Here is a 26691-nt window from a genome sequence, read left to right on the forward strand (position 1 = left end):
CAGTTTTTTAAGTATATGATTTCAGTCTAAATGAGTTCATATTATAATAATCTACAGCCACCAAGCAGTCCCCATGGCCATATAAAAGGTGCCAATCTATAAAATGGAAACTGCCTAGTTTTGATCTTTCCATATAACTGGAGAATGCCCAAAGTAAAAGAATATTAAAAATATGTAAATCACATAAATTGCCTTCAGAGGACTTTTAACAAATAATGGTACTAATAACCCTGATACTGTTGCATACTGGATAACATTTTTCCAGGTCAACAAACCACAGGTGCAGATGAGTTTGTGGGGAGATGTTCTGAGAACAAAAATACAGGGGCCTTGTGAGAAGTTTGTCAAAAATATTTTGAATGCCTGGTGATGCAGAGACGGTGGTGTAACTGACCTCCCAATGAAACATTCCGAGTACTGGGAAAGCAAAACTATAAGACTCAGTCCCTAATGTGCTTAAACCCTTTTTGCATAGTCTTGGGTTTGTGAAGGAATAATGCTAAAAATGCTGTGGTCCCAAGGGGGCATCCAACTTCTGCTCAGGTTATGATCTCGCAGTTTGTGAGTTCGAGCCCTGCATCAGGCCCTGTGCTGACAGCTCAGAGCCTGGAGCCTGCTTCAGATTCTGTGTCTCCCTCTCTGCCCCTCCCCTACTCACACACTTTCAAAAATGAATAAATGTTAAAAAAAAATTTTTTTTTTCAAATGCTATGGTCCCAAACTTAAAATGTGAGCAAGATGGAAAGATATTCTTTGCTTCTAATGCTAGTCCAATGAAAATGTGCATAAGCTAAATATTAGAAAAGAAAACCAAGTTTTATTTACAGATTAAAAACCAAACAAGTTCATATGAAAGCCTGCAATGCCCTTAATGCCATAAAACTTCCAATAAGAGCATCATAAAATTCACTGTAATTCCAGATGATCAAAATAGTAAAGGAAAAAAACTTCATCTTGAAAACTGGATTATTTGAAAAAAACTTTTTAAAAAAACCTTTTTAAAATCAGGGATTATTATTACCCAAGTTCTTTGGGTTTGTGTATGTGTGTGTGCTCTTTTTAAAGAGTGAGAATAACCTATGTCCCCTTTTCAGGTTATTTTCAATTTTTTTTTTAAATTAACACAAACATCGGAAATATCTCTGCTTTGAAAAAAAGGATTAAAGAATATTCAGTGAAGTATTACAGACTTTGTTGCTTTTATTGGTTTTTCCCTTGCCTCTTCAAAGGAGGCATCGGTTAGAAAACCCTGCATAGTTCTCCACGCCCACTTTTTTTAATGATTTTTTTCCATATTTCTAGTAGATTAACAGCATGCTGTTCCCATGACCAAACACCATCTGTTCTGCAAAACCAAGGAGAGCCTATTACCCTGAGAAGATAAGACTTCTCCGTGAACTGCAGGTAGAACATCCCCCTTACACACACACCCCCACACACACACCCTGTTACTCAGCCAGGCAACTAGGAAGGCTCCCAGAAACATCACACACTCCAAGCCCTGAATGGTCCTGCATACTGTGCCCTTTCGGCTCCACTTTCTCTGCCATTCTTGCGGCTGCTGGGGTAGGACAAGGCCCAGCGCCTGGGCGAAGACTCTTGACCATCCTGTCCAAATCCGGGTCTCCAAGCGTGACCCCTCTGCAGTAAACATGCTCCTCTTGGCTATCTGCAGAGCCGTGCCTGACCCTCGGCCCAGTACGCTTAAGTTCATCTGACGCCCACAAAGACTTTGGAAGGCCAGTCTAAACCTACTAGGTCTGTGGCTACCTCTTTTTAAAGTTTATTAAGTATAACTTGCTCGTTGCTGCACTTTAAAGTCTCTCAAAAAAAAAAAAATTAAAAAAAAAAAAAGGGGGCGCCTGGGTGGCGCAGTCGGTTAAGCGTCCGACTTCAGCCAGGTCACGATCTCGCGGTCCGGGAGTTCGAGCCCCGCGTCAGGCTCTGGGCTGATGGCTCAGAGCCTGGAGCCTGTTTCCGATTCTGTGTCTCCCTCTCTCTCTGCCCCTCCCCCGTTCATGCTCTGTCTCTCTCTGTCCCAAAAATGTTGAAAAAAAAAATTTTTTTTTAAATAAAATGGAGTCTCTCACGTAAGGACTGTCCTTAATCTTCAAGATAGCCCCAAATGGCTTTGTTTAGAGTGTGTTAAGGAGTTTGAAGGGCAGTGATTCCATAAAAGCAATGGTTTACTGTCCTTATATTCTGTCGTACATCCTCCTCCTCTCTATCCCTGTGGGTCACTACCTTTGCTGTCACTGGTTAATCACTAGGTGCCAAGGACTCATTGAATAAAAACTTGGCAATTAAATGCAGGGCGGGAGCCGGGGGTGGGGCATTATGAATAGTCCTCTACTTAGTCCAAGAAATGGCAGATTAAGTTCTTTTCCAGAAGAGAGATTTCACTGGAGCTATGTTTAATTTATGTATGCTTTAAAAACAAATGGTCTTGGGGCACCTGGGTGGCGCAGTCGGTTAAGCGTCCGACTTCGGCCAGGTCACGATCTCGCGGTCCGTGAGTTCGAGCCCCGCATCAGGCTCTGGGCTGATGGCTCGGAGCCTGGAGCCTGTTTCCGATTCTGTGTCTCCCTCTCTCTCTGCCCCTCCCCCGTTCATGCTCTGTCTCTCTCTGTCCCAAAAATAAATAAACGTTGAAAAAAAAATTAAAAAAAAAAAAACGGTCTTTTATAGAGCACTGACAAGAAATACAGTGATCGGTTAATGTTTCGATCGGCCCTATTTAACACTTGGAGACTGGAAGGAGCATCGTCAGAGAAACTTGAATCACTTATTAGCATTTTTATTTTTTGCATTTTTAAAGTTAAACATTATCCACCTTCATGAAATCAATGACTCAATGTAACTTAATTCAACATCAAGATTTGAACTCTGCACTAGATAGCTGTCTTTATTTTTTACTGTTTAAAATTTAGTCGACACCCCTCTCACCATGTGCCTTCGGCAGTTACTAAGATAACTGAGTCGCCAATTATTTCTCTGGAATAAGTGTTGCCGTGGGAAGAATGTTAACATTCGACATCATGGTGGAGTTTTGATTGGTCTCTTGAAACAGCATCTTAAAGATTACCCAAGAATCAAATATTTATAGACAGTTTGTGTTTTAGGTATAAGAGGGAGCCTCTCTGCTTACTGGTAGAAGTGTGCGTGATGTACCTATTAATAATCAGAGCTGACAACAGCCGTGTGTTCTCCCTGGATCGTCATAGCTGCGGTGAGGTGTATGGTACCTGGAGAGCAGAGTAGACCCAAAGGAAAATACTGTTCTTCCCCTTTCAGTAGGACTTTCTTCCCTTGATTGTCCTATACCATGAAATTTTCAGGCTTTTATAAAAACAAAACCAGGAACTTGGAACCCTTAGGAAAAAAACACTGCTGCCACCAATACACCACTATTTAGAGTTTTAATGCATTAAGATTATAGTGAATAAATTAGAATCCCTTTCTTTTGCATCTATGTAATTGTTTTCATACGTTTGACCTAATTCTAGACAGCAAGGGATATCCTGAATTGAAGCACTTCTATCCTGCCTATGGGACTAAAGGGTTACTACAGTGTGACAGCATGGGGCGGGACCCCTTAGTTTATCCTCATAGAATATTTCTCTGCAGTCAATTTCTCAGTTAATTTGCTGCATGAGCCAAATAGGCAAAATTCCTTTTTTTGTACATGTTGGTGCCATAATTAGAGAATTAGGGGGTGTAGAAAAATTAGAGGTTAATGCCAATGACAAATATAGAACTGGGTTTTTTTCTTATTATAAAGGTCATTAGATACTAAAGATTGGTTTTCCTAAAGACATTTCTAACTCTAATAAAGGCAATCCAGAAGTGAATTTAAGCTACTTTCTAAAACGATACTGTATCAGAATAACCCAGATTTGGATATAACATTTTGCCAGCAACTGATGTTTAGATGAAAGACTGCTTCTCTGTAAAGGGTTCACCTCCAATCCTGGGGTGAATCTAACATTGTAAGAGGAAATACTACTGATAAAAATATTTTTTCATTTTGAAAAATCTGTAAACTACACCTTTGTTTATAGAAAGATGCTTGTATTGGTCACTGTAATATTCAGCTGTGGATAAAAATTTGTGGAAATAAATACTTTTGAATAAAGTGGTGTGCCACATCTAAATGAACTTTAAAACTCTGAGGCTATCTATTGGCTGAAAAGTTTATTTTAATGCCTGCTTGAGAAACTTCATTCCAGGGCCCCGTACGTCCAAACATGCACCATGATCATTTAAACACGGGGTTGGCAAGCTTCAGCCCACGTGTTGGATGTGGGGGAAAACTTTCCCTGTAAAATAGCAGACTTATTGAGCAATTACTTTAAAGCTACAGAATTCAAACAAGGTAGTTTGGTGTAGGAAGACCAGTAGATCCATGGTACAGGGCACAGAGCCCAGAGATCGACTCAGTCCTTTGTATAACTTTGCACATGGCATTACAAAATAGTGGGAAAATATAAGACCTGTATGGAGGAGTTTATAATGTAAGTGAAACAATGACAACCTGGAGAAATTCTATCACATTTACAGATCGGAAGACTCAATACCACAAAAGCATTGTCAGTTGTCTCCAAGTTGATCTATGTACAGAATCAAAAAATCTCAACAGTTTTTTGGTGAAAATTGACCAGCTAATTCTAAAATTGACATAGAAATGCAAAGACCCAGAGATAAGGAAAACCTTACTTCAGAGAAAGGGAAAACTTTCCTGACGAGTGTCAAGACTTAGTATAAAACTTCAGTAATTAAGATGTGTGGAAAAGGCACAGATAGGCAAATTGGCCAATGGAACATTGTAGCCCAGAAACGACACTTCTACAGAAGCCCGGGTACGTTTCTTACCTACAGGAGCACACACCAAAACGCCCTGGAAATCTTTGAAAGCTACATCACAGCCCCACCCATAGGTATAGAAATAAGGCTTCTCTGGGGATGGTGCCCTTCAACACCCATCACCAGGAACCGCTATGAAGTATTTCATGACACACAAATACTGGTCAGTAAAAAGTTACCTGTGAAACCCAACTTCCAACCTGAGAACGGGCTCCCCCTCTTTTCTGAGTGGCTGAGGGAAGAATAAACTCTTCAGGACAGCTTTCACCTCATACCCAGAGAGGTCTAGGCTTACCATCAAGACCTCAACACGAAAACCGTCTGCAAAGAGCCAAAATTTCATACAGGACACACTTAACGACTTAGAGTTGAGAAAGAAAAGCAGCCCGGCATCCGGGACCTGGTCTTGCCCTTAGAGCGAGGCCTGGGTGGCGTGAGAAGCAGGACGGGCCCTACAGTGTCTCCCTTCACACCAAGTCTCACAAAACAACAGACAGGGTCGCTCTCTGAATAAGTGAGACAACACGAGACCACTTGGTAGTTCTGTCTAAGCACGAAGACAAGAACACTGGCAAATCACACGCTGCCACGCCTGTCCTCTCCCAGCCAACGGGAGTGAATGCAACTTCACCAGCTGCCATTAGTCCAGCTCAGACCCGCCTCCTCCTGGATAGGCTTATATTACCCAAAGACTTGTTCCTACTTCCAGACAGCACCCAACTCAGAGTGAAGCCCTGCTTCTCTGGACTCTCCCCAAATCACCTAACTACCTCCTAACACCCTCTCACTGAGATGCCTCTCCAACCCCTAAGCCCTGCCCCTGCTGAGTGATCTCCCTTGTTGCAGCCTGTATTAAAGCCCGCACAGAACCGCTCAAACAAGGGTGTGTTCCAGGAGGAGTCTGGCTGAAGGGCATCAACATAGTGTTTCTCCCCATCCACCAACATGAGCAATTTGCAGAGTAAAATTAGAAGCAAAGAAGTATAGACATTTGCCTATGGCTATATCACTAAGTGTAATTCTAAGCCTTGGTAAGGATGCAGACACTGCAAACAACCTTTAACACGTGGAGGAGAAAAACGCAGATATGTATCCTTCACCTCAGTTTGTGACAATGTCTTAAGGTTATTACAATACACCAAGATTTGCAGTAAACTTGAGAAAGTTCAGCAAATCGGCGTCTATTTCGGTCTACATTTCATTTTTTTTTAATGTTTATTCATGGGGTGCCTGAGTGGCTCAGTCGGTTAAGCGTCCGACTTCGGCTCAGGTCATGATCTCGCGGTCCATGAGTTCGAGCCCTGCATCATGCTCTGTGCTGATAGCTCAGAACCTGGAGCCTGCTTCAGATTCTGTGTCTCCCTCTCTGTCTGTCCTTCCCCTGCTCACGCTCTCTCTCTCTCTCTCTCAAAAATAAAGATTAAAAAAAAATTTTTTAAATATTTATTCATGAGTGAGAGAGAGGGAGAGAGAGAGAGAATGAGAGCAAGCAGGAGCAGGGGAGGGGCAGAGAGAGAGAGGGAGACACAGAATCCGAAGCAGGCTCCAGACTCTGAGCTGTCAGCACAGAGCCCAACATGGGGCTCAAACTCATGAACCACAAGATCATGACCTGAGCTGAAGTCTGACGCTTAACCGACTGAGCCACCCAGGTGCCCCTACATGTCATTTCTGATGTGCTTGTTTAGTAACTTGAACTTTCTGACGAGTAGGTATTTGTTGTGAAGGCAAAACCACACCAGAGGTAATAATTGCCTTTTTAACGATCAAAAATTGAAGCTGTCACCAAAGCAGATTAGCAGTGAGCACACACGTAATATTCCAAACTACTGAAGATTAGCAAACTCTCTTCTTTCATTCATTCAAATTCATATGCTCATTTTGAAAATTTTTTCTATCTCCTAATGACTTCACCAGCTCTCCCTAGTTTCCATTACTGAAACTACTAAAGCCATTGCTGCTTAAGCTACCATTAATTTTGAGTATTATAGGATGTTTAAGTACAGGAAAATTATCCAGAAAATGTGGGAGATAAGGCTGAGGCTTAATATTTATGAAATCTTAATTAAATCTTAATATTAGAATTTACAGGTTTACAATAGAGCGGCTGATTTCCAGTTTTATACTAAGCTACTTGTTTTTCCCAAAAAATAAGTACAGAAATAATACATTTAAAAAAAAAATACTGAAAGCTAAATGTCTAAGACTTTACATCTCATGAGAGGTTTCACGTCTAGGCCAAAAAAATTATAAAATAACTAATTTGGATATACATACTTAGTGTCATATATATTGGCTGTATGGCTAAACATGAAAAGGACTACAGATTTTAGAAAATAATTTGTTTCAGATAATTTTGGGGCTTACTTGAAAGATCCTTTTGCATTCTTATATTGAGAAAGTTAAAAACCTATAATAAAGTTATAAAAACAAAATAATAAACAACCATACACTCTTGATTTAGATTCCCTAATTGGTAATATTTTGCCGTATTTGCTTTCTCTCTTCCTCTGTCAGTATATTTGTATGCATTTTTTTTTTCTGAGTCACTGGAAAATGAATTGCAGACATCCTTATTCTTCACCACAGCTGCTCCTAAGAAAAGAGGACAATCTCCCACATTTCTACAATAAAATTAACATCAGGAAAAGTATGTCAATACAACTATCTCATATAACTTGTATTAAAGTTCCTCCCAAATGTCCCAATTCTGTTCTTTTGAGTTGCTGTTTTTTTTGGTTTTTTGGTTTTGTTTTGTTTTGCTTTGGAGTTTCTTGGTTTGTTGTTGCTGCTGTTTTTTTAGAGTAGTTGCTTTTAACCCAGTTTCCAATTAGAGATCCCACATTGCATTAAATGTTAATCCCTAGTTCCTTTAATACCAGACTTTTTTTTTTTCCACAACATCGATATTTTTGAAGACTTTAGGTCAGTTGCTTTGCAGAACATCTCTTCATTTGGATTTATCTGATTGTTTCCTTAGGATTACATTCCAGTCAGACATTTTTTGGAGAGATCCCACATAGGTGAGGTTGTGTCCCCAATGCTCCAAGGGGATGTATGGTGTTAGCTTCTCCCATTATTGGTGATGTTAAGCTTTGTCATTTGGTTAAGGTGGTAATATTCCCAAGATTTCTCTTTTGTGAGGGTACATTTTCCTCTTCATGATACTCTGAGACTATGTAAATGTCCTTACATATATTTACAGGTTCTTATATATGTAAACCATTTACCCAAGGGTTTTAGGATCCATCGATTTTAGTGACATTTCTTTTTTTGTTTGTTTGTTTGTTTAATGTGTATATTTTTGAGTCAGAGAGTGAGTGGAGGAGGGGGGGAGAGAGGGGGAGACACCGAATCCAAAGCAGGCTCCAAGCTCCAAGCTGTCGGCACAGAGCCCCACGTGGGGCTTGAATCTGTAAACCGTGAGATCATGGCCTCAGCCGAAGTCGGACGCTCGACTGACTGAGCCACCCAGGCACCCTGTTTACCCATTTTAAATAAATGTTGACACTGGATTCAGTAACAAATTTGAGCAATTGCACAGTACCTTTCGTCTAACCAGAGGACACTGCTAAAGCAGAACTCTTGATTGACAGGGAGTGCAAAACGCCAGAGCTCCAACCTCTCATTCATGGGCTAAGCTATATAAATCCAAATTCATCATAGCAATTTAGAGAGGTCAGTATGCAATAGGAGAGGGTGTAGGTTGCATGAAAGTCTGTGTAATTGCTAATACAGGGCTTCGTGCCTGACACTGATGGTCACTTGCCCAACAGCCTTTTCCAGTTTTCATCCTTACTGGCAGAGCCTGCTTTCCAAGATAGAAATTGAAAAACACAGACCTGTTTTTCCAGCCACTTTTGCAACGACAGCATGGGCAAACAACTCAATTCTGGCCGATGAAACAGAAGAGAAAGATGTCCCTTCTTGATAAAGACATGGGAAATACTCACCTTCCTCTCTTTGAACATGGTTTTGTGCAGACATGATGCCTACAGCTGTGACAACTAAAAGCCTGAGTGCTTGATGACATGGTAATGCTTGGAGGCTTCTTGTTATGTGAAACAATGAAAACTTTATTGTGTAAGACAGTTTAAGTCAAGTCTTCTGTTATTTGCAGCCTAAACCATCCGAACCAATAATTAGCCCTAAAGAAAAAAATAAGCCTTGAACACGGGAACTATAATGGCAAAAAAATACTAACACTGGGTTACTAGCTGTCACACCCAAATCAGGTTTGAATGCCCCAAGGTTTCCACTATATGCAATGAAATAACTTAACTCCTGTGCATCTGCAATGGTACTTGCTCTGTATCATCTTTGAGAAAATTTAAAAAATTGTCACTCAAATCGTTTCCTGTCGGAACCCTGATCAAGAAAAGGTAAATATCTAGTACTGACTCATTGCCTCACCTCTCCACCTGCCTGAAACCACTTTATCTCACCCACACCTCCTCCCCTGCAGAAAAAAGCAAATAAACCTTCTGAACCTGAGCCATCATACACTGAAAGTAACAGGATTTCTTCCCAAATACAGTATTTCTTCCTCTAAAGAAGATTCACTTAACATTCACCTTTCATTTTGTACAACATATACCTTAGCTAATGATACCTGTCCTCTCTTCTACCCTACTCCTCTATTCTATATCCTGTAAATGCCAAAGACAATACGGGCCTGGGGCATTTGAGGATCAAGGCTCAAAATTCTAATTCAGCAATTTTCTAGATTTGACACCTTGGCAAGTTCTTTGGTTTCTCTGGGCCTAAGCTTCTTCATTTATAAAATGAAAAAGAAAAACAAAACATCTATCTCCTGGGGTTGTAGAATGACCCTCAGAATTTGTCCAATGCATATAAATTGTATATTATTCCATTTTATGTAATTACTGTACCACCTGGGTATAAGAATTATAAACAGTGTAAGTGCCTGGCACAATGCTGGGCACACAGCATCCAAAAGATGGCAGCTTTTATTACAACTCCCTGTTAATCATCAGAAAATGCAGGTGTAAAATATCATCTAGCAGATGGGATGCTTTGACCTCAGTCAGAATTCTATTGACTACACACATTTGTTGTGAAAAACTAGGTTGCCTTTTTTTTTTTTTTCCAACGTTTATGTTATTTTTGGGACAGAGAGAGACAGAGCATGAACGGGGGAGGGGCAGAGAGAGAGGGAGACACAGAATCGGAAACAAGCTCCAGGCTCTGAGCCATCAGTCAACCCAGAGCCTGACGCGGGGCTCGAACTCACAGACCGCGAGATCGTGACCTGGCTGAAGTCGGACGCTTAACCGACTGCGCCACCCAGGCGCCCCCCCCCCTTTTTTTTTAAGTTAATAACTCTCAGAACGTACCTATGTATTAAATCGACTATCAATTTCCAGCATTCACACAAATTAAAGTAACAGGAGAAAAGGAATAAATCTGAGGGTCTTCTTATTTTTACAGCTGATGGCAGTTTGGGTTACAAGAAGGTATATACTTGCGCAATTCAACCAATTTAAGATTTGCACATGTGACCACATGGAAATTCTGCCTTAAGCAAAGCTGTAAATGTTGATGTCTAACGTGACATGAGCCAAGTGTTCATGGACTTAAGAGTATAACTTAACCCTCTCATCTGCCATTTCACGTTCCTCCATTTTCAGTTACCCAAAGTCACTTGTGGTCAACCAGGGTCCCCAAAGCAGATGATTCTCCTTCTAAGGTGTCAGAAGGTCAACGGTAGCCTAAGGCTGTGTCACAATGTCTAGTCCTTTACCTCACTTGACTTCATCAGGTAGACATTAGATCACCTCACATTATCACAAGATATTTTGAGAGATAAAGACCACATTCAGGTAACTTTTATTACAGTATGCTGTGTGCTATTGTTAATCTCTTACGGTACCTAAATTATAAACTTTATCATAGGTATGTACATATAGGGGGAAAAAAACATAGTATATATAGGACTTGGTACTACTTAGTTTCAGGCATCCCCTAGGGATCTTGGACCGTATCTCCCTCCCCTCTCCCCGTAAGCAGGGGAGGAGTCCCTGAGGGTTCACAGAAAACCTCAAGGCAACCCACGACAGCTTCCCAGGCATAGGAAGCTGGCCCACCCCAGAGCCCTGTGGCTGCGCCTCCGCCAGCCTGGTGTCCTGTTCGCCCCGGTCTCAGTCAGCTCTCAGCACACACTCCATCACCTGGTTCCTAGAACTCAGATTGCGCAGTGGTCACGTCATCATCGACCAGGGCTCACAGTTACAGCGGCAGAGGCCTTCCTAAAGCTCCCTCATCTCCAGCCTACCCGCTGCCCCTAATCTCCCGGCTCCCGGTCCCCAGCCCCACTTCGCCGGACACATTTTCATAATCTTTTCAGGCTCCGGGCTAGCGGCGTCGCCAGCAACGGGGCCTGATCATATAAGGAAAATACTGCGAGCTCATCGGGGGCTATATCGGGGACTCGGGGCGTCCCTGTCCTAAGACACTCACTACACTCCCTCGGACGCCAACCTCCCCACCCCACCACCCTCCTCGGCCCGCCAACTGGCTTCCAGTCCTAGAGTCTCTCTCAAACCCAGGGGAGGGGCCTTGGCCTCCAGCGGTCTGCGCAGCCGCACTCCACAGCCAGCCAGCCCCAGCCAATCGGCTCGTGCCGTCCTCCACGCCCTGCCCCCCCCCCCCCAATTTCCGGCCAGCGCGGGCCAGCGCCCCCCATTCCTCTGGCCCCTTCCGCCTTGTGGCTGTCTCGGGACACCTGGTCCAGTGATGATGGAGATTTGCTGGGGGATGAAGGGGAACATTAATTACAGGGGCGAGTAGAGGGGCCAGGGATAGGATGGACAGGGTAGAGTCAAATCATCCTCTCGCTTTAGAGGTAAAATCTTTAAAAGCGAAAATGTGAGGGGGAGATGCGCTGGCAAGGAACGCTCTTTGCTGCAAGGCCCGGCTGCTGGCAGAGTTGTGGTTCCCACGCTAATGCGCAAACAGGGTGGCGTGTTGTCTAAAGGGAGATAAGCTCCCTCCAGGCAGAGGAGGCCGCAGGCAGCCAGCCAGCCAGCCGGGCCCACAAAGTGAGTGAAAGGGCGAGGGCGTGGCTTCGTGGGGCGCCTCCCTCAAGTCCTTAAGTTGGAGGGGAAACTCTGCGCCGCGTCTCGCTCGCAGCCATGGCCCTTCTCCGAGGTGAGCGCTGCTAGGGTCTTATCGGTGGCAAGGGGATTTGCTAAAAAGCCCAACCAGAAGGGATTGGTCGGGTCTAGGAGAAAACGTGCTTGTAAGGCACTAGCGACAGCAGGGCAGTTTCCAGCTGAGGGCTGAGGACAAGATTTGCCAGCTTCTGATCTTGAAGGTCAATACCGTTCTTTGCGTAGACCCCGCCCCACCCCGTTAGGAGAACTGGGGCGGTGCCTTAAGCACCCGGCGGTCTAGGGCAGGGGATTGCATCACGGAGGAGCCGCAGCCTCTGACTTGGTCCGGGGTGGGGAAGGCTTATGGGGAGGAATTGATGGTCTCTTAGGGTCATTTCTGCCCCAGTGACCTGCTCCACCAGACGTGTGGTGGTATTCTGTTGGAAGACCAGCTTGCTCCCTTTCTCTTCCATTACTTTAGATTGACTGACTCCAGGAAAGTGCAGTCACTGAGTACATAAATACTAGGGTTATTAACTTTAAAATATGTATATATGTAAACTGCCTTCTTATAACAAATGGTCACAGTCAGTGGAATTTTAACTTTAAGGAACAAGAAGAACCAATCCCCCAGTTTGTTATTAACACACATCCCAGTGCTTGGTAGATGGTTGCTCCCAAGGAAGAGTTGTCTCACCATTTGGCTTTGTTGGCAATGTTTGTGTATCCCTTCTAGGCACCTAAGTATGGCTGCCAAATTACTTCAGAAACAAGTGGGTGCTTTTAGCAGCAGTTGTTCTTAGTTTGTTCTGATTGCTCTTTGTAGTTGATCTGGTTACATGAGTTAATATTTACCTCTAACAGTGTGACAGAAAGGAAGGTGGAGTTAATCCTTTGCCTTTACCTTGCAGGATTGTTGGGAAGATTAGATAGTATACGAAAAGTGATAAAAGTGTCGGTGCCTAATAAGCGTTAGTGTAATGAAACTATTATAATGGATGTGCCAGTTTTGCATCACCCAACTCTAGTGGGCATCACTTCACATCATCAGAGACTTATGTAACTATAGCAGATTGGAGGGGAGAGGTGACAGTAGAGTGTCTTGGGAAAGGACAGTTTTTATTTATTTGCACCAGGACATCGGCTGGATTGATAGTAATACCATAAATTTATAGTGCTAGTTTACATTAATACATGTATAGATGATTCCCCTGTTTTCTTTGCAGTTAGATCAAATTCAGGAAATTTTGTTGTATTCTAAGTAGCGCATTTTAATAGGATACTGGCAAACTAGAAAGTCTTTAGGAGAAAGCAGGGAGAACTAATGTCAAATAAAGAAGTGTGGAAAGATGCTTTTTGTTTACCTAGGGAAAATACGTGTTTTTTATCTACTTAGGGAGGGAGTCTTTAGATCCGGGATATTTTACAGGTTAGTGGACTCCAGATCTGGAGGGGATGCCCATGTAAAAGGTGATCTTTTTTGCCCACTTTATTCTAAGGGTAAAAGATAATAGTTAATATGATTTGGAATTTGTAATGGAGTCATCCTGTGGCTCCAAAAGGAAAGGCGTGTATAGTTCACATTCAAAGCATCATAAATTCTAGAAACTATTTGGGATGCATTTGGGTTGAACTCAGATTGTTGGATTGAAGACTTGGTGAGATGAGCCAGTTCAGTATGAGGAAAAATCATACTTCAGATTGTCCGTTCACACAGTGGACTATGAAAGTTTTCTAGCAGAGGAATTTTTTATTCTGTCTCTTGTCAGGAATTTCCTGTGGGGTGAGTGGCTGGCCTCAAACCTCAAAAAGAATTTCTAGTGTGGAGATCGTTGGTTCTATGACTAGGCAACATACTTCACATCAAAGAAACATTTCAGTTTTGAACAAATGTTTTTAGCGTCATAAGTCACCAGAGGCTAAGAATGCAGAGTGGATTTATGTTCCAGCACGCAGTAGATAGTTCTTGGTGCCAGCATGTAGGTACTGCTCCAACTGATAACCCCTAAGACTGCTTCCAGGAGTGTGACCCGTTCTGTGTATTATTATGCGACAAAAATTTTCAGTTATCTAATTGAAAATGGTGCCTTATATACTAAGGTTTCACAGTGTGATTATTTAAATAAAGCATGTTAGGGACACTGGCTATTCAAATCTCTCCTCATTCCAATAGGTGTCTTCATCGTGGCTGCTAAGCGAACGGCCTTTGGAGCTTACGGAGGTCTTCTGAAAGACTTCACGGCTATTGACTTGACTGAATTTGCCGCCAAGGCTGCTTTGTCTGCGGGCAAGGTCTCACCGGAGACCATTGATAGTGTCGTTGTAGGCAATGTCTTTCAGGTTAGTAGGGCAGAAGGGAGGTGTTCATTCTTGTTGCCGGATGTTATTAAAAAATAATGTCTCACTGGTGAACTAGTTAATAATAGTTAAAGGTATTTATGATTTAAGTAATCCTCTGACTCTACAAGCAATGGCATTTATAATTCAAAGCCACATATAATTTGGGAGCTATCTGTCTCATTGGGGTTATATTTCATTGCTTCTTAGATATTAGATTCATTTCCTTGACTCATCTCAAGTTAATTGGTTCTCTCTGTATCGACTAAGGAGGGTAGAAAACCCAGTCTACACAACACATCTATGAATTCTTAAATCGTAGGAGCTCGGTCAGTATTTTTTGTGGGAAATAAGAAGTTCCTCTACCTTCTATCTTTCTGTGTTATGGAATACATACTAGGTCATTCATCTGCAGATAATGAAAGCTGTGTATTCCTTCCTGGTGTGGCCAAGAGGTGAGGGCTCCTTTTACCCAGCCTTCATCGGTTTGACAGAAGCGCTACATGGAATGCATTTTTGCTGAGAGTACTGAGGCTCTGTCGCTGTTCTGCTGGCTCAGAAAGTGGTTGTTCCATACAGGAGAGGCAGGCTGAGAAGACTGGAGGCTGCTCTGACCCCCTTCACCAAGTGCTCAGCTCTTAGGGTGGGGATAAGGCTCAGAAACAGGTGTGCAGTTATTTCTACACCCAGCTCTAGAGCCATGACTCAAGAGATTTTGCTTCTACCCAGAACGGGTTTTGTTTGCAGTGGAGGATAGAGGACTTCATTCATTTTTGTGGCAGAATACTATTCCATTGTATGGAATACTGCATTTTGCTTGTCCATTATTCATTGTTCTGTTGATCTTAATGTATGTTATGACTTCATTAACATGAAACTCTTGGCCAGCAGCGCTATAACTAGTGCCTGGTTGAAGTTTCTCTAACACGTATTTTTTCCCTGCTGTCTTCTACTTAGGCACACTAGACAGCATTTCAGCACTCTGCTTGGGGTTATTTTGAATAGCACAATCACCAACAGAAGCCACAAAAATGCAAACACACACACACACACACACACCACACACACACACACACAAAACCCTTGGCACTAAGTAGACTGCAGAAAGGACATCTGTTTATAACATGAGAGCTAAGACAAGAAGGCCAAGTGTCCCCTTGTTCATCCTCAGCTGGGAAAGTGTGTATCACGTTAGACAACTACAATTTTCCTCCACCCTGTACATGTCTGGAAATAACCACAAAAGTGCCACAGGTATTGATTTGGGGGTTACAAATACATTTTAACAATTAGGTGAATTTGCAAGTGTGGAATCTATGAATAATGAGAATCGACTGTATTTTGAACTTCTCCATATGTGTTTTGAGAGGTACTAAAGGTACTAATGTATTCTGTTCTAAGAAATTGTAATATATGAAAATAGCTTTATTATAAGGAATAATTAAATGAGTTCCGGAGGTCAAAAGGTATAAATAAACTTCCAGCTATAAAATAAGTAAGTCTTGAGGATATAATGAACGGCATGATGACTATAGTTAATAATACTGTACTGCATATTTGAAAGTTGCTAAGAGAGTAAATATTAAAAGTCCTTGATGGGAGAAAAACGAACAAAGGCCAATTTTGCTGCCGCTCCCAGTCTCAGGCAGAATTCCTGAGGCCTACAGATTATAACCCTCCTACAACTCCTTCAAGGACTTCCTTTCATGTTTTACCACCATAGCTGTGCTCTTAAGTGTTACTTTCCTCTGATAACTGTAAACACCCTCCCCCCAGGATATATGTTAGCAATCATCTTTCAAACTTGTGGCCCAGTGATACCCATCTAAAGGGTCTCAAGACTAATGTTTTACTAGACAGTAGTAAAGAACCTTATCTTTAAAAAAAATTTTTTTTTTCAACGTTTATTTATTTTTGGGACAGAGAGAGACAGAGCATGAAAGGGGGAGGGGCAGAGAGAGAGGGAGACACAGAATCGGAAACAGGCTCCAGGCTCCGAGCCATCAGCCCAGAGCCCGACGCGGGGCTCGAACTCCCGGACCGCGAGATCGTGACCTGGCTGAAGTCGGACGCTTAACCGACTGCGCCACCCAGGCGCCCCAAGAACCTTATCTTAACAGCAGCTAGCCCCTCAGGGTCCTGAAAGCCTTGTTTCCAAATTCCTTAGAGTCTTACGCTATCCCTGACTTCCACTAACTAGAAGTATATAATCAGTCACTCCTCACAACCCCAGTGCAGCTCTTCCTGCCCACGGGTCCTATCCATGTGCTTTAATAAAAGCACCTTTTTGTACCAAAAACGTGTCAAGAATTCTTTCTTGCCTGTTCACTCTCAGCCCCGCATCAGTCCTCATCACAAGAAAAACCATTTTTGTAACTGTGTACGGTTATGATGTCAACTAGATGTCAGCTAGACTTACTGTGGTGATCATTTTCCAATACCTACAAATATCGAATCCTTTTGTTGTACGCTTGAAACTAATACAACATTATATGTCAGTTACACCTCAATTGAAAAATAAAACAAGAATAATTAGGAACTTTTTTTAAAAAAGGTAAGCTCTGAGTAAGATTTATGGAATGTAAAAAGCCAGAAGAAACCCTAGAGATTTTATAGAACTCCAGGCCTCTCTTAACACATAAGGAAACTTTATGTTTCAAGAAATTTCAAAGAGTTGAGCCGGGTGATCTATAACAATCCTGGGCTAGAATGCAGATCCCCTGACTTCTAGTTCCATGTTCTTTCTCCTGTACTAAGCTCTTCCCAGCAAATCTTGGTGTTAAAAGGGACTTAAAGTCATTTTTTTTTTTAATTTTTTTTTCAACGTTTTTTATTTATTTATTTTTGGGACAATGAGAGAGACAGAGCATGAACGGGGGAGGGGCAGAGAGAGAGGGAGACACAGAATCGGAAACAGGCTCCAGGCTCCGAGCCATCAGCCCAGAGCCTGACGCGGGGCTCGAACTCACGGACCGCGAGATCGTTACCTGGCTGAAGTCGGACGCTCAACCGATTGCGCCACCCAGGCGCCCCGGGACTTAAAGTCATTTTGTGGGACCACTTAGAGAATACGCTACCAAAAAAAAAAGAAAGAAAAAATGTCAGTGGGAATTTGTTGAATTTTATTGTGAAAATTTTCAAACCTATACAAAAGATAAAAGAATACTACAGTGAGGGGCACCTGGGTGGCTCAGCTGGTTAAACATCACACTCTTGATTTCACTCAGGTCATGATCTCATGGTTTGTGTGTTTGAGCCCCACATCGGGCTCTGTGCTGACAGTGCGGAGCCTGCTTGGGATTCTCTCTCTCCCTCTCTCTCTTTGCTCTCTCCTGCTCATGCACATTCTTTTCTCTCTCTCAAGAACAAATAAATAAAAAAAAATTTTTTTGAAAAGAATAATACAATGAACACCCTAAAATTCCCTTTACTTTGATGGGCCAGTTCATTACATTTTGTCAAATTTGCTTTAGCTTTCTACAGTAAAAGTTGTAATTTGAAAAAGAAAGTTATTCTATTCCTTTGTAGTCCTTGGACCAGCAACATTGGCTTTACCAGGCCAATGGTAAGAAATGCAGACTCTCAGGCAGTCTTTGAGCTGTTGCTTGAGAACCTACATTCTAACAAGATCCCCCGTATGCATTTTAAAGCAGGGGAAGCAGTGGTCTAGGCCCACTTCTTACTCTTCTGACCAGTTGCTCATCTCTCGCCTTCCTCCATCATCAGGTCTCTGCCTCAGTTTCTCATTATAATCCCCTGAATGTTTTTAAAAGTATCTACTGATGCCTCCCCTGTAGCCTTTCTGGTTTAATTGGTTTGGTTAGGATCTTGAGCATCAGTATGTTAATAAAGCTTTCCTGGTTATTCCAATGTGCGGCCAAGGTTGAGAACCACAGCCTTGGATACTTTCTCTGTTAAGGAACATACTATTTTGAGATAACCTATTCTATTTTTTTTTTTAAACGTTTATTTATTTTTGGGACAGAGAGAGACAGAGCATGAACGGGGGAGGGGCAGAGAGAGAGGGAGACACAGAATCGGAAACAGGCTCCAGGCTCTGAGCCATCAGCCCAGAGCCTGACGCGGGGCTCGAACTCACGGACCGCGAGATCGTGACCTGGCTGAAGTCGGACGCTTAACCGACTGCGCCACCCAGGCGCCCCTAACCTATTCTATTTTTAAACAGCTCCAATTGTTATAAATTTCTGTCTTGTATTGAGGACTTAATATAAGGGTTTCTCATACTTTGTTTAAAAACCAACTAACCAAGTCACAGTTTTTATTCAAATAATAACACACGTATTATATAAAATACACGGTATCTATATGCATTGCATCCTACCTTAGAGTCCCATAGTTTATAATGTTTGATAGATTGCCAACATTTCCATATATTTTGTCCTGCTTCTTAATGCTGAGATTTACAGAGGAAAGTCTTTTTCATTTCCTTTGTTCCAGAGTTCTTCAGATGCTGCATACATGGCCAGGCATGTTGGTTTGCGTGTGGGAGTCCCACAAGAGACCCCAGCTCTCACTGTTAATAGACTCTGTGGCTCTGGTTTCCAGTCCATTGTGAGTGGATGTCAGGTATGGGCAACATTTTATTACTTCTCTGAAATTATGTTAAAAACTATTGGAAGAAATGCCCTACCACAGTTGAAACACTGTAGGTTCTTATTTTATGGTGCTTATTAGAAGAGGTCAATACTTGATATTTCTTGGAAAAGAGTTCACAGGAAGAAAATAGTTTCTTAAAAGTGATTAGCAGATCTTTGAAGACATGCTAAATGGAATAAGCCATTCGCAAAAGGATAAATACTATATGATTGCACTTATATGAGGAATCAAATTCATAGAGACAGAAGGCAAAACAGTGGCTGCTGGGGCTGGGGGGCAGGAGAGAATGAGGAGTTAGTGTTTAATGGGTACTGAGTTTCAGTTTGCAAAGATGAAAAGATTTCATGAGATGAGTGGTGGTTGGTTACACAACAATGTGAATGTACTTAATGAACTATACACTTAAAATTGGTTACAATGGTAACTTTTTTATTTTATTTTTTACTTTTTAAAATTTACATCCAAATTAGTTAGCATATAATGCAACAATGATTTCAGGAGTAGATTCCTTAGTGCCCCCTACCCATTTAACCCATCCCCCCTCCCACAACCCCTCCAGTAACTCTCAGTGTGTTCTCCATATTTATGAGTCTCTTCTGTTTTGTCCCCCTCCCTGTTTTTATATTATTTCTGTTTCCTTTCCCTTATGTTCATCTGTTTTGTCTCTTAAAGTCCTCATATGAGTGAAGTCGTATGATATTTGTCTTTCTCTGACTAATTGCACTTAGCACAGTACCCTCCAGTTCCATCCACATAGTTGCAAATGGCAAGATTTCATTCTTTTTGATTGCCCAGTAATACTCCATTGTATATGTATATACCACATCTTCTTTATCCATTCATCCATCGATGGACATTTGGGCTCTTCTCATACTTTGGCTATTGTCGATAGTGCTGCTGTAAACATGGGGTACATGTGTGCCTTCGAAACAGCACATCTGTATCCTTTGGGTAAATGCCTAGTAGTGCAATTGCTGGGTCGTAGAGTAGTTCTGTTTTTAATTTTTTGAGGAACCTCCATACTGTTTTCCAGAGTGGCTGCACCAGCTTGCATTCCCGTACAATGATAACTTTTAAGTTATGTATGTTTTATCACAATTTTTTGAAAAGCTAATCATGACCTGTTATTTTGACCGAGGGCTTCCTATGTGCCTGACCTATGCTAGATTTACATTGAATATCTCAATCTTCACAGCCATCCCTTGTGGCAAGAACTATTAATATTCCCATTTTACCGGCAAGGAAACTGATCTTTAAGGTTACGAAGTCATAGAGGCAGAACTTGAATCCAGGTCTGTGAGAGTTCCCTGTGAGGCAGTTTGAAACACTGAATAAAGACTATAAGGCTAGGAAGAGAGTTGGAGTATTTAGGGGATGATAAGAAATGTATTCCTTTGGGAGAGGAGTTAAGATGGAGAAAATTGGTTTTTCTCACCCCTCAAACACAACTGTATTGTGATCAAATCACTCGGAACACCCAGCAAACCGATCTGAACACTGTCAGAAGGATCTGCATGCTTGGAAGGAGACCGCGTAGCAGGTGTGAGGTGCATGGAAGTGAATTGGGGGAGAGGAAGATGGCAGCGCCACGGATGGGGAGGAGCCCTTTCCATGGAGAGACAAAAAGGAGAGAAACGGGTTGAGAGAGTGCAGTGTCGGATTCACGCAAGACAAAAACCTCTCCGGACCACGAACTGGGGAGCGAGGGGTACTGAGCATCACGGTTTTTTGCCGACAACATGTGGAGCTCAGACTGAGGTTTTGGAAGTGCGCGACTTTCTCTGGAGTGGAGCTGCGGCTGGCGCTCCTCAGAAGAAGGAGGGAGGGGGCCCTGGAGTGCACAGTGTGGTGTGGGGATCTGAGAACATTGCCCTTCCTGGAGTACATTTGCCGGAGGGTATATCGCCTCCCCAAGGACAAAACCCCTACAGGCGCCAGCAGAAGGCCTTTTATAGGAAGGGGACAGAGCGCAGATAACTTGCTTGCTGCTTTTTGCAGTGCTGCACCGTAGATTGCAGGCACCGTGCAGGCATGGGACTGGTTTTCAGGAACAAAGGACATCAGACACAGTGTGGAGAGGCTCTATTCCAGGGGAGGGGAGCGGGTCCACGTGGTGCATGGAGCCCTGACAGCCCTTGCCCTTCTACGAGGGCTTCCTGAACAGCGGGTTCTGAGATCCCCTGTCCGGGGACGAGAGATTGGGGTGATGCCATTTTCCCCTTAACACCAACGTGGGGACTTCGGAGAGAAACACGGTGGCCCCCCCAGTGGAGGCGGGGCCCACTTACACCAAACCCCGCCCCCCTGTGCCTTGCAACTGTGTGTTTACTGGGGCAGCGCAGACTCTGAGCCAGCGCAGTGGGCCTCTCCTCCAGAACAGCACAGACAGTAGCCCACAGGCACCAGATCAGGGAACATGCGGTGCTTCAGAGCATCACCTGCAGTTCTGGTAGAAACAGGGCCAGGCTTACTTTTTTTTTTTTTTTTTTTTTTAATTTTCTTCTTTTTAAAAGTTTCTTTTTTTTAATTTTCTTCTTTGGAATTGGGCTTATAGTTTTTTCTTTGTTCGTTTGTTATTTTTCTCTTCTTTTTGGATCAAGCTTCTTTTTTTTTCATTTTCGTTTGTTTTTTTGTTTGTTTTTCTTTAGAATGAGGCTTATAGTCTTTTGATTGTCTCTTTGGTTTTTTTCATTCCTTTTCATTTATTTATTTATTTGCTTATTTATTTTTGGAATCAGGCTTTTGTTTTTCTTGTTTTCCAGGCTTATTTTAACAACAAATCAAAACATACCTAGTTAAAGGTCCAAACACTCCCCACTGCAATCTAAGAGGAGCTCTGCAGAGGACCGACCAGTGGGAAAGAGCAGCCAAAACGTAACAGCAGAGTGCACACAGCATACGTCAGAAACACTTCTGGAAGGGTTTCTCCTGAAGTGTCCAGGCCTTGAACAGTGTACAACCCCTTTTTAATATAACATCACTCTCAAGTGCAGGAAACATAACAAGCTTTCAAAACATGCAAAAGACAGAAACTTAGCCAGAATGACAAAATGGAGCAATTTTCCCCAAAAGAAAGGTCAGTAAGAAATCACAGCCAGGGACTTGCTCAAAACAGATACAAGTAACATATCTGAACAAGAATTTAGACCAACAGTTGTAAGACTACCAGGGGGCTTGAAGAAAGCATAGAAGACACTGTACACAGCCTCCCTGTAGAGATAAAAGACCTAAAAACTAGTCAGGCTGAAATAAAAATGTTGTAACTGACATGCAAACAAACTGGATATAGTGACAATGAGGGTTGAGGAAGCAGAGGAGAGAATAGGTGATATAAAAGAAAACATTATGGAAAATAATGAAGCTAAAAAGAAGAGGGAAAGAAAACGGTTAGATCACAAAGGTAGACTTAGGGAACTCATTGATTCTACAAAGTAAAATAATGTCCCTATCATAGGAGTCCCAGAAGAGGAGTGGGGGAAAGTGGCAGAAGGTTTATTTGAACAAATTATAGCTGAAAGCTTCCCTAATCTGGGGAAGGAAACAGGCATTCAAGTCCCTGAGGCACAGAGAACTCCCCTCAAAATCAACAAAACATTCAGCCCCATGACATACCATAGCAAAACTTGAAAAATAGAAAGAGAATTCTGAAAGAAGCTAGGGGCAAAAGATCCTTAACCTACAAGGGTTGACACGTAAGGTTGGCAGCAGACCTATCCACAGGAAGTTGGCAGGCCAGAAGGGAGTGTCAGGAAATATTCAATGTGCTGAATGGGAAAAATATGCAGCCAAGAACTCTTTATCCAGCAAGGCTGTCATTCAGACTAGAAGGAGAGAGAAAGAGTTTCCCAGACAAAAACTAAAGGAGTTTAGTTGTGACCATTAAAGCAGCCCTACAAGAAATTTAAAGGGGGACTCTTTGGAGAAAAAAACCCAAAGACCAAAGCAACAAAGACGAAAGGATCAGGGAACATCACCAGAAACGCCAACTCTACAGGTAATACAATGGCACTAAATACGTATCTTTCAATAATCATTCTGAATATAAATGGACTAAATGCTCCAATCAAAAGATATAGAGTATCAGAATGGATAAAAAAAAAAAAAGATCCATCTATATGCTGCCTACAGTAGACTCATTTTAGACTAAAGACACCTGCAGATTGAAAGTGAGGGGATAGAGAACAATCTATTATGCTAATGGAGATCAAAAGAAAGTCAGAGTAGCCATACTTACATACTTACATCAGACAAACTAGGTCTTACTTATTCATTCACTCCATTCATTTACAAATGATTATTTTTGAGAGAAAGCATGAGCGAAGGAGAGGCAGAAAGAGAGTGGGACAGAGGAACTCACGCAGGACTTGCACTCACAAACCATGAGATCATGACCTGAGTTGAAGTTGGACACTTAACCGACTGAGCCACCCACGTGCCCCAAAGACAAACTAAATTTTAAAACAAAGACTGTAATAAGAAATGAAGAAGGGCATTATTATCATAATTAAGGGGTCTATCCCTCAAAAAGATCTAACAATTGTAAATATTTATGCCTTCAACTTGGAGACATCCAAATGTATAAGTCAATTAATAACAAACATAAAGAAACTCATTGATAATAATACCCTAATAGTAGGGGACTTTAACACCCTACTTACAACAATGGACAGATCATCTAAGCAGAAAATCAACCAGGAAACAATGGCTTTGAATGACACACTGGACCGGATGGACTTAAAAGATATATTCAGAACTTTTCATCCTAAAGCAGCAAAATTCACATTCTTCTCAAGTGCACATGGAACATTTTTCAGAATAGATCACATACTGGGTCACAAATCAGCCCTTAGCAAGTACAAAAAGATCAAGACCATACCACGCATATTTTCGGATCCCAACACTATGAAACTTGAAATCAACCACAAGAAAAAATTTGGAAAGCCCTAAATACATGGGGGTTAAAGAACATCCTACTAAAGAATGAATGGGTTAAGCAGAAAATTAAAGAAGAAATTTAAAAATACATGGAGGCAAATGAAAATGAAAACACAACAGCCCAAAACCTTTGGGATGCAAAAAGGCAGTCCTAAGAGGCAAGTTTATTGGAATTCAGGCCTTTGTCAAGAAGCAAGAAATGTCCCAAATACACAACCTAACCTTACACCTAAACGAGCTAGAAAAGGGATAGCAGAGGGTGCCTGGGTGGCTCAGTTAGTTGCGTGTCTGACTTCGGCTCAGGTCATGATCTCACCGTTTGTGGATTCGGGCCTCGCATTGGGCTCTGTGCTGACAGCTCACAGTCTGGAGCCTGCTTCAGGTTCTATTTCTCCCTCTCTGTCTGGCCCTTCCCCGCTCACACTCTCTCTAAAAAATAAATAAATATTAAACAAATTTTTTTCAAATTAAGAAAAGTAACAGCAAATAAAGCCTAAAGGGAGAAGGAAAATAATAAAGATTAGAAGAGAAATAAGCAATATAGAAACAAACAAACAAATACAGTAGAACATATCAATGAAACCGGGAGCTGGTTCTTTGAAAGAATTAACAAAATTGATAAGTCCCTAACCAGATTTATGAAAAAGAAAAGAGAAAGGACCCAAATAGATAAAATCACAAATGAAAGTGGAAAGGTCACAACCAACACCACAGAAATACAAACCATTGTAAGAGAATAGTATGGAAAATTATATGCCAACAGACTGGAGGAAATGGAAGCAATCTAGAAGAAATGGACAAATTCCTAGAAACTCACAAACCTCCAAAACTGAAATAGGAAGAAATAGAAAATTTGAATACACCCATAACCAATAAAGAAATTGAATCAGTAATCAAAAATTTTCCAACAAACAAAAGTCCTGGGCCAGATGGCTTCCCAAGGGGATTCCACCAGAGACTTAAAGAAGGGTCAATAGCTGTTCTTCTCAAACTGCTCCAAAAAGTAGAAATAGAAGGAAAACTTCCAAACTCATTCTACAAAGCCAGCATTACCTTGATTCCAAAGACCCCACTAGAAAGGAGATTGATAGACCAATATCCCTAATGAACATGGATGCACAAATTCTCAAGAAGATATTAGCAAACCAAAATCAATAGTACATTAAAAGAATTATTCACCATGATCAAGTGGGATTTATTCCTGGGCTGCAGTGCTGGTTCAATATTCACAAATTAATCAATGTGGTATACCACATTAATAAAAGGATAAGAATTGTATCATCCTGTCAATAGATTTAGAAAAAGTATTTGACCAAATACAGCATCCATTCTTGATAACAGCCCTCAGCAAAGTAGGGATAAATGGAACATACCTCAACATCATAAAGGCCATATCCAAAAGACCCACAGCTAATATCCTCAATGGGGAAATGCAAAGAGCCTTTCCCCTACAGTCAGGAGCAAGACAAGGATATCTGCTCTCACCATCACTATTTAATATAGTACTGGAAGTCTTAACCCTCAGCAATCAGACAACAAAAAGAAATAAAGGGCATACAAATCAGCAAGGAAGAAGTCAAACTTCCACTGTTTGCAGATGACATGATACTCTGTGTAGAACACCCAAAAGACTCCAGCAAAAAATTGCTAGAACTAATACATGAATTTGGCAAAATCACAGGATATAAAATCAATGTACAGAAATCTGTTGCATTTCTATACACCAATAACAGCAGACAAAGAAACCATGGAATTGATCCCATTTGCAGTTGCACCAAAAACAATAAGCTACCGAGGGATAAACCTAACTAAAGAAGTAAAAGGTCTGAAAACTATAGGACGCTTATGCAAGAAACTGAAGAGCACACAAAGAAATGGAAAAGCATCCCATGCTCATGGATCGGAAGAATAAACATTGTTAAAGTGTCCATACTACCCAAAGCAGTCTACACATTTATGCAATCCCTATTCAAAATACCACCAGCATTTTTTGCAGAGCTGGAAAAAAACCATCCTAAAATTTGTATGGAACCACAAAAGACGCTGAATAGCAAAAGCAATCCTGAAAAAGAAAAACAAAACTGGAGATATCACAATTCCAGATTTCAAGCTATATTACAAAACTATAATGGTATTGGCACAAAAGACAGTATGGTATTGGCACAAAAACAGATACAAAGATCAATGGAATGGAATAGAAGACCCAGAAATGGCCACAACTATATGGTCAACTAATCTAAACCAAAAAAGGAAAGAATATCCAATGGAAAAAAGACAGTCTCTTCAACAAATGGTGTTGTTGGTAAAACTGGATGGGGACATGCAGAGGAATGAAACTGGACCATTTGCTTACACCACATACAAAAATAAATTCAAAATGGATGAAAGACCTAAATGTGAGATGGGAAACTATCAAAATCCTAGAGGAGAACATAGGCCATAACCTCTTTGAACTTGGCTGGAGCAGCTTCTTACTAGATGTATTGCTGAAGGCAAAGGAAACAAAAGCAAATGTGAACTATTGGGACTTCATCAAGCTAAAAAGCTCTGCACAGCAAAGGAAACAACAAAAACTAAAAGGCAGCATATGGAATGGGAGAAGATACTTGCAAACAACATCTGATAAAAGTTTAGTATCTAAGGGGCGCCTGGGTGGCGCAGTCGGTTAAGTGTCCGACTTCAGCCAGGTCACAATCTCGCGGTCTGTGAGTTCGAGCCCCGCGTCAGGCTCTGGGCTGATGGCTCAGAGCCTGGAGCCTGTTTCCGATTCTGTGTCTCCCTCTCTCTGCCCCTCCCCCGTTCATGCTCTGTCTCTCTCTGTCCC

General features: G+C 41.8%; 1 protein-coding gene and 2 non-coding genes across 4 annotated transcripts in view; 1 reads left to right on the forward strand and 2 right to left on the reverse strand.

Moving 5' to 3' along the window:
* Nucleotides 1–11019: 11019 nt before the first annotated feature.
* On the reverse strand, nt 11020–11102 carry LOC121033290 (small Cajal body-specific RNA 18). The gene has a single exon (XR_005791808.1).
* Nucleotides 11103–11179: 77 nt separating this feature from the next.
* Nucleotides 11180–11322, reverse strand: LOC121033293 (small Cajal body-specific RNA 17). Its single transcript, XR_005791810.1, has one exon.
* Nucleotides 11323–11883: 561 nt separating this feature from the next.
* Nucleotides 11884–26691, forward strand: part of ACAA2 (acetyl-CoA acyltransferase 2) — a 31270-nt gene continuing 16462 nt past the window's right edge. The window contains exons 1-3 of one of the 2 annotated variants that reach the window (XM_040478862.1): nt 11884–12033; nt 14152–14318; nt 18774–18902. In XM_040478862.1, coding sequence (XP_040334796.1) covers nt 12018–12033; nt 14152–14318; nt 18774–18902 — 312 coding nt within the window. In that variant the 5' untranslated portion in view covers nt 11884–12017. The remainder of the gene's footprint in view (nt 12034–14151; nt 14319–18773; nt 18903–26691) is intronic. The other variant, XM_040478863.1, reaches the window with a different exon arrangement.

Source organism: Herpailurus yagouaroundi, unplaced genomic scaffold (genome assembly GCF_014898765.1).
Source record: "Herpailurus yagouaroundi ecotype Mexico unplaced genomic scaffold, PumYag 142, whole genome shotgun sequence".
NCBI lineage: Eukaryota > Metazoa > Chordata > Mammalia > Carnivora > Felidae > Herpailurus > Herpailurus yagouaroundi.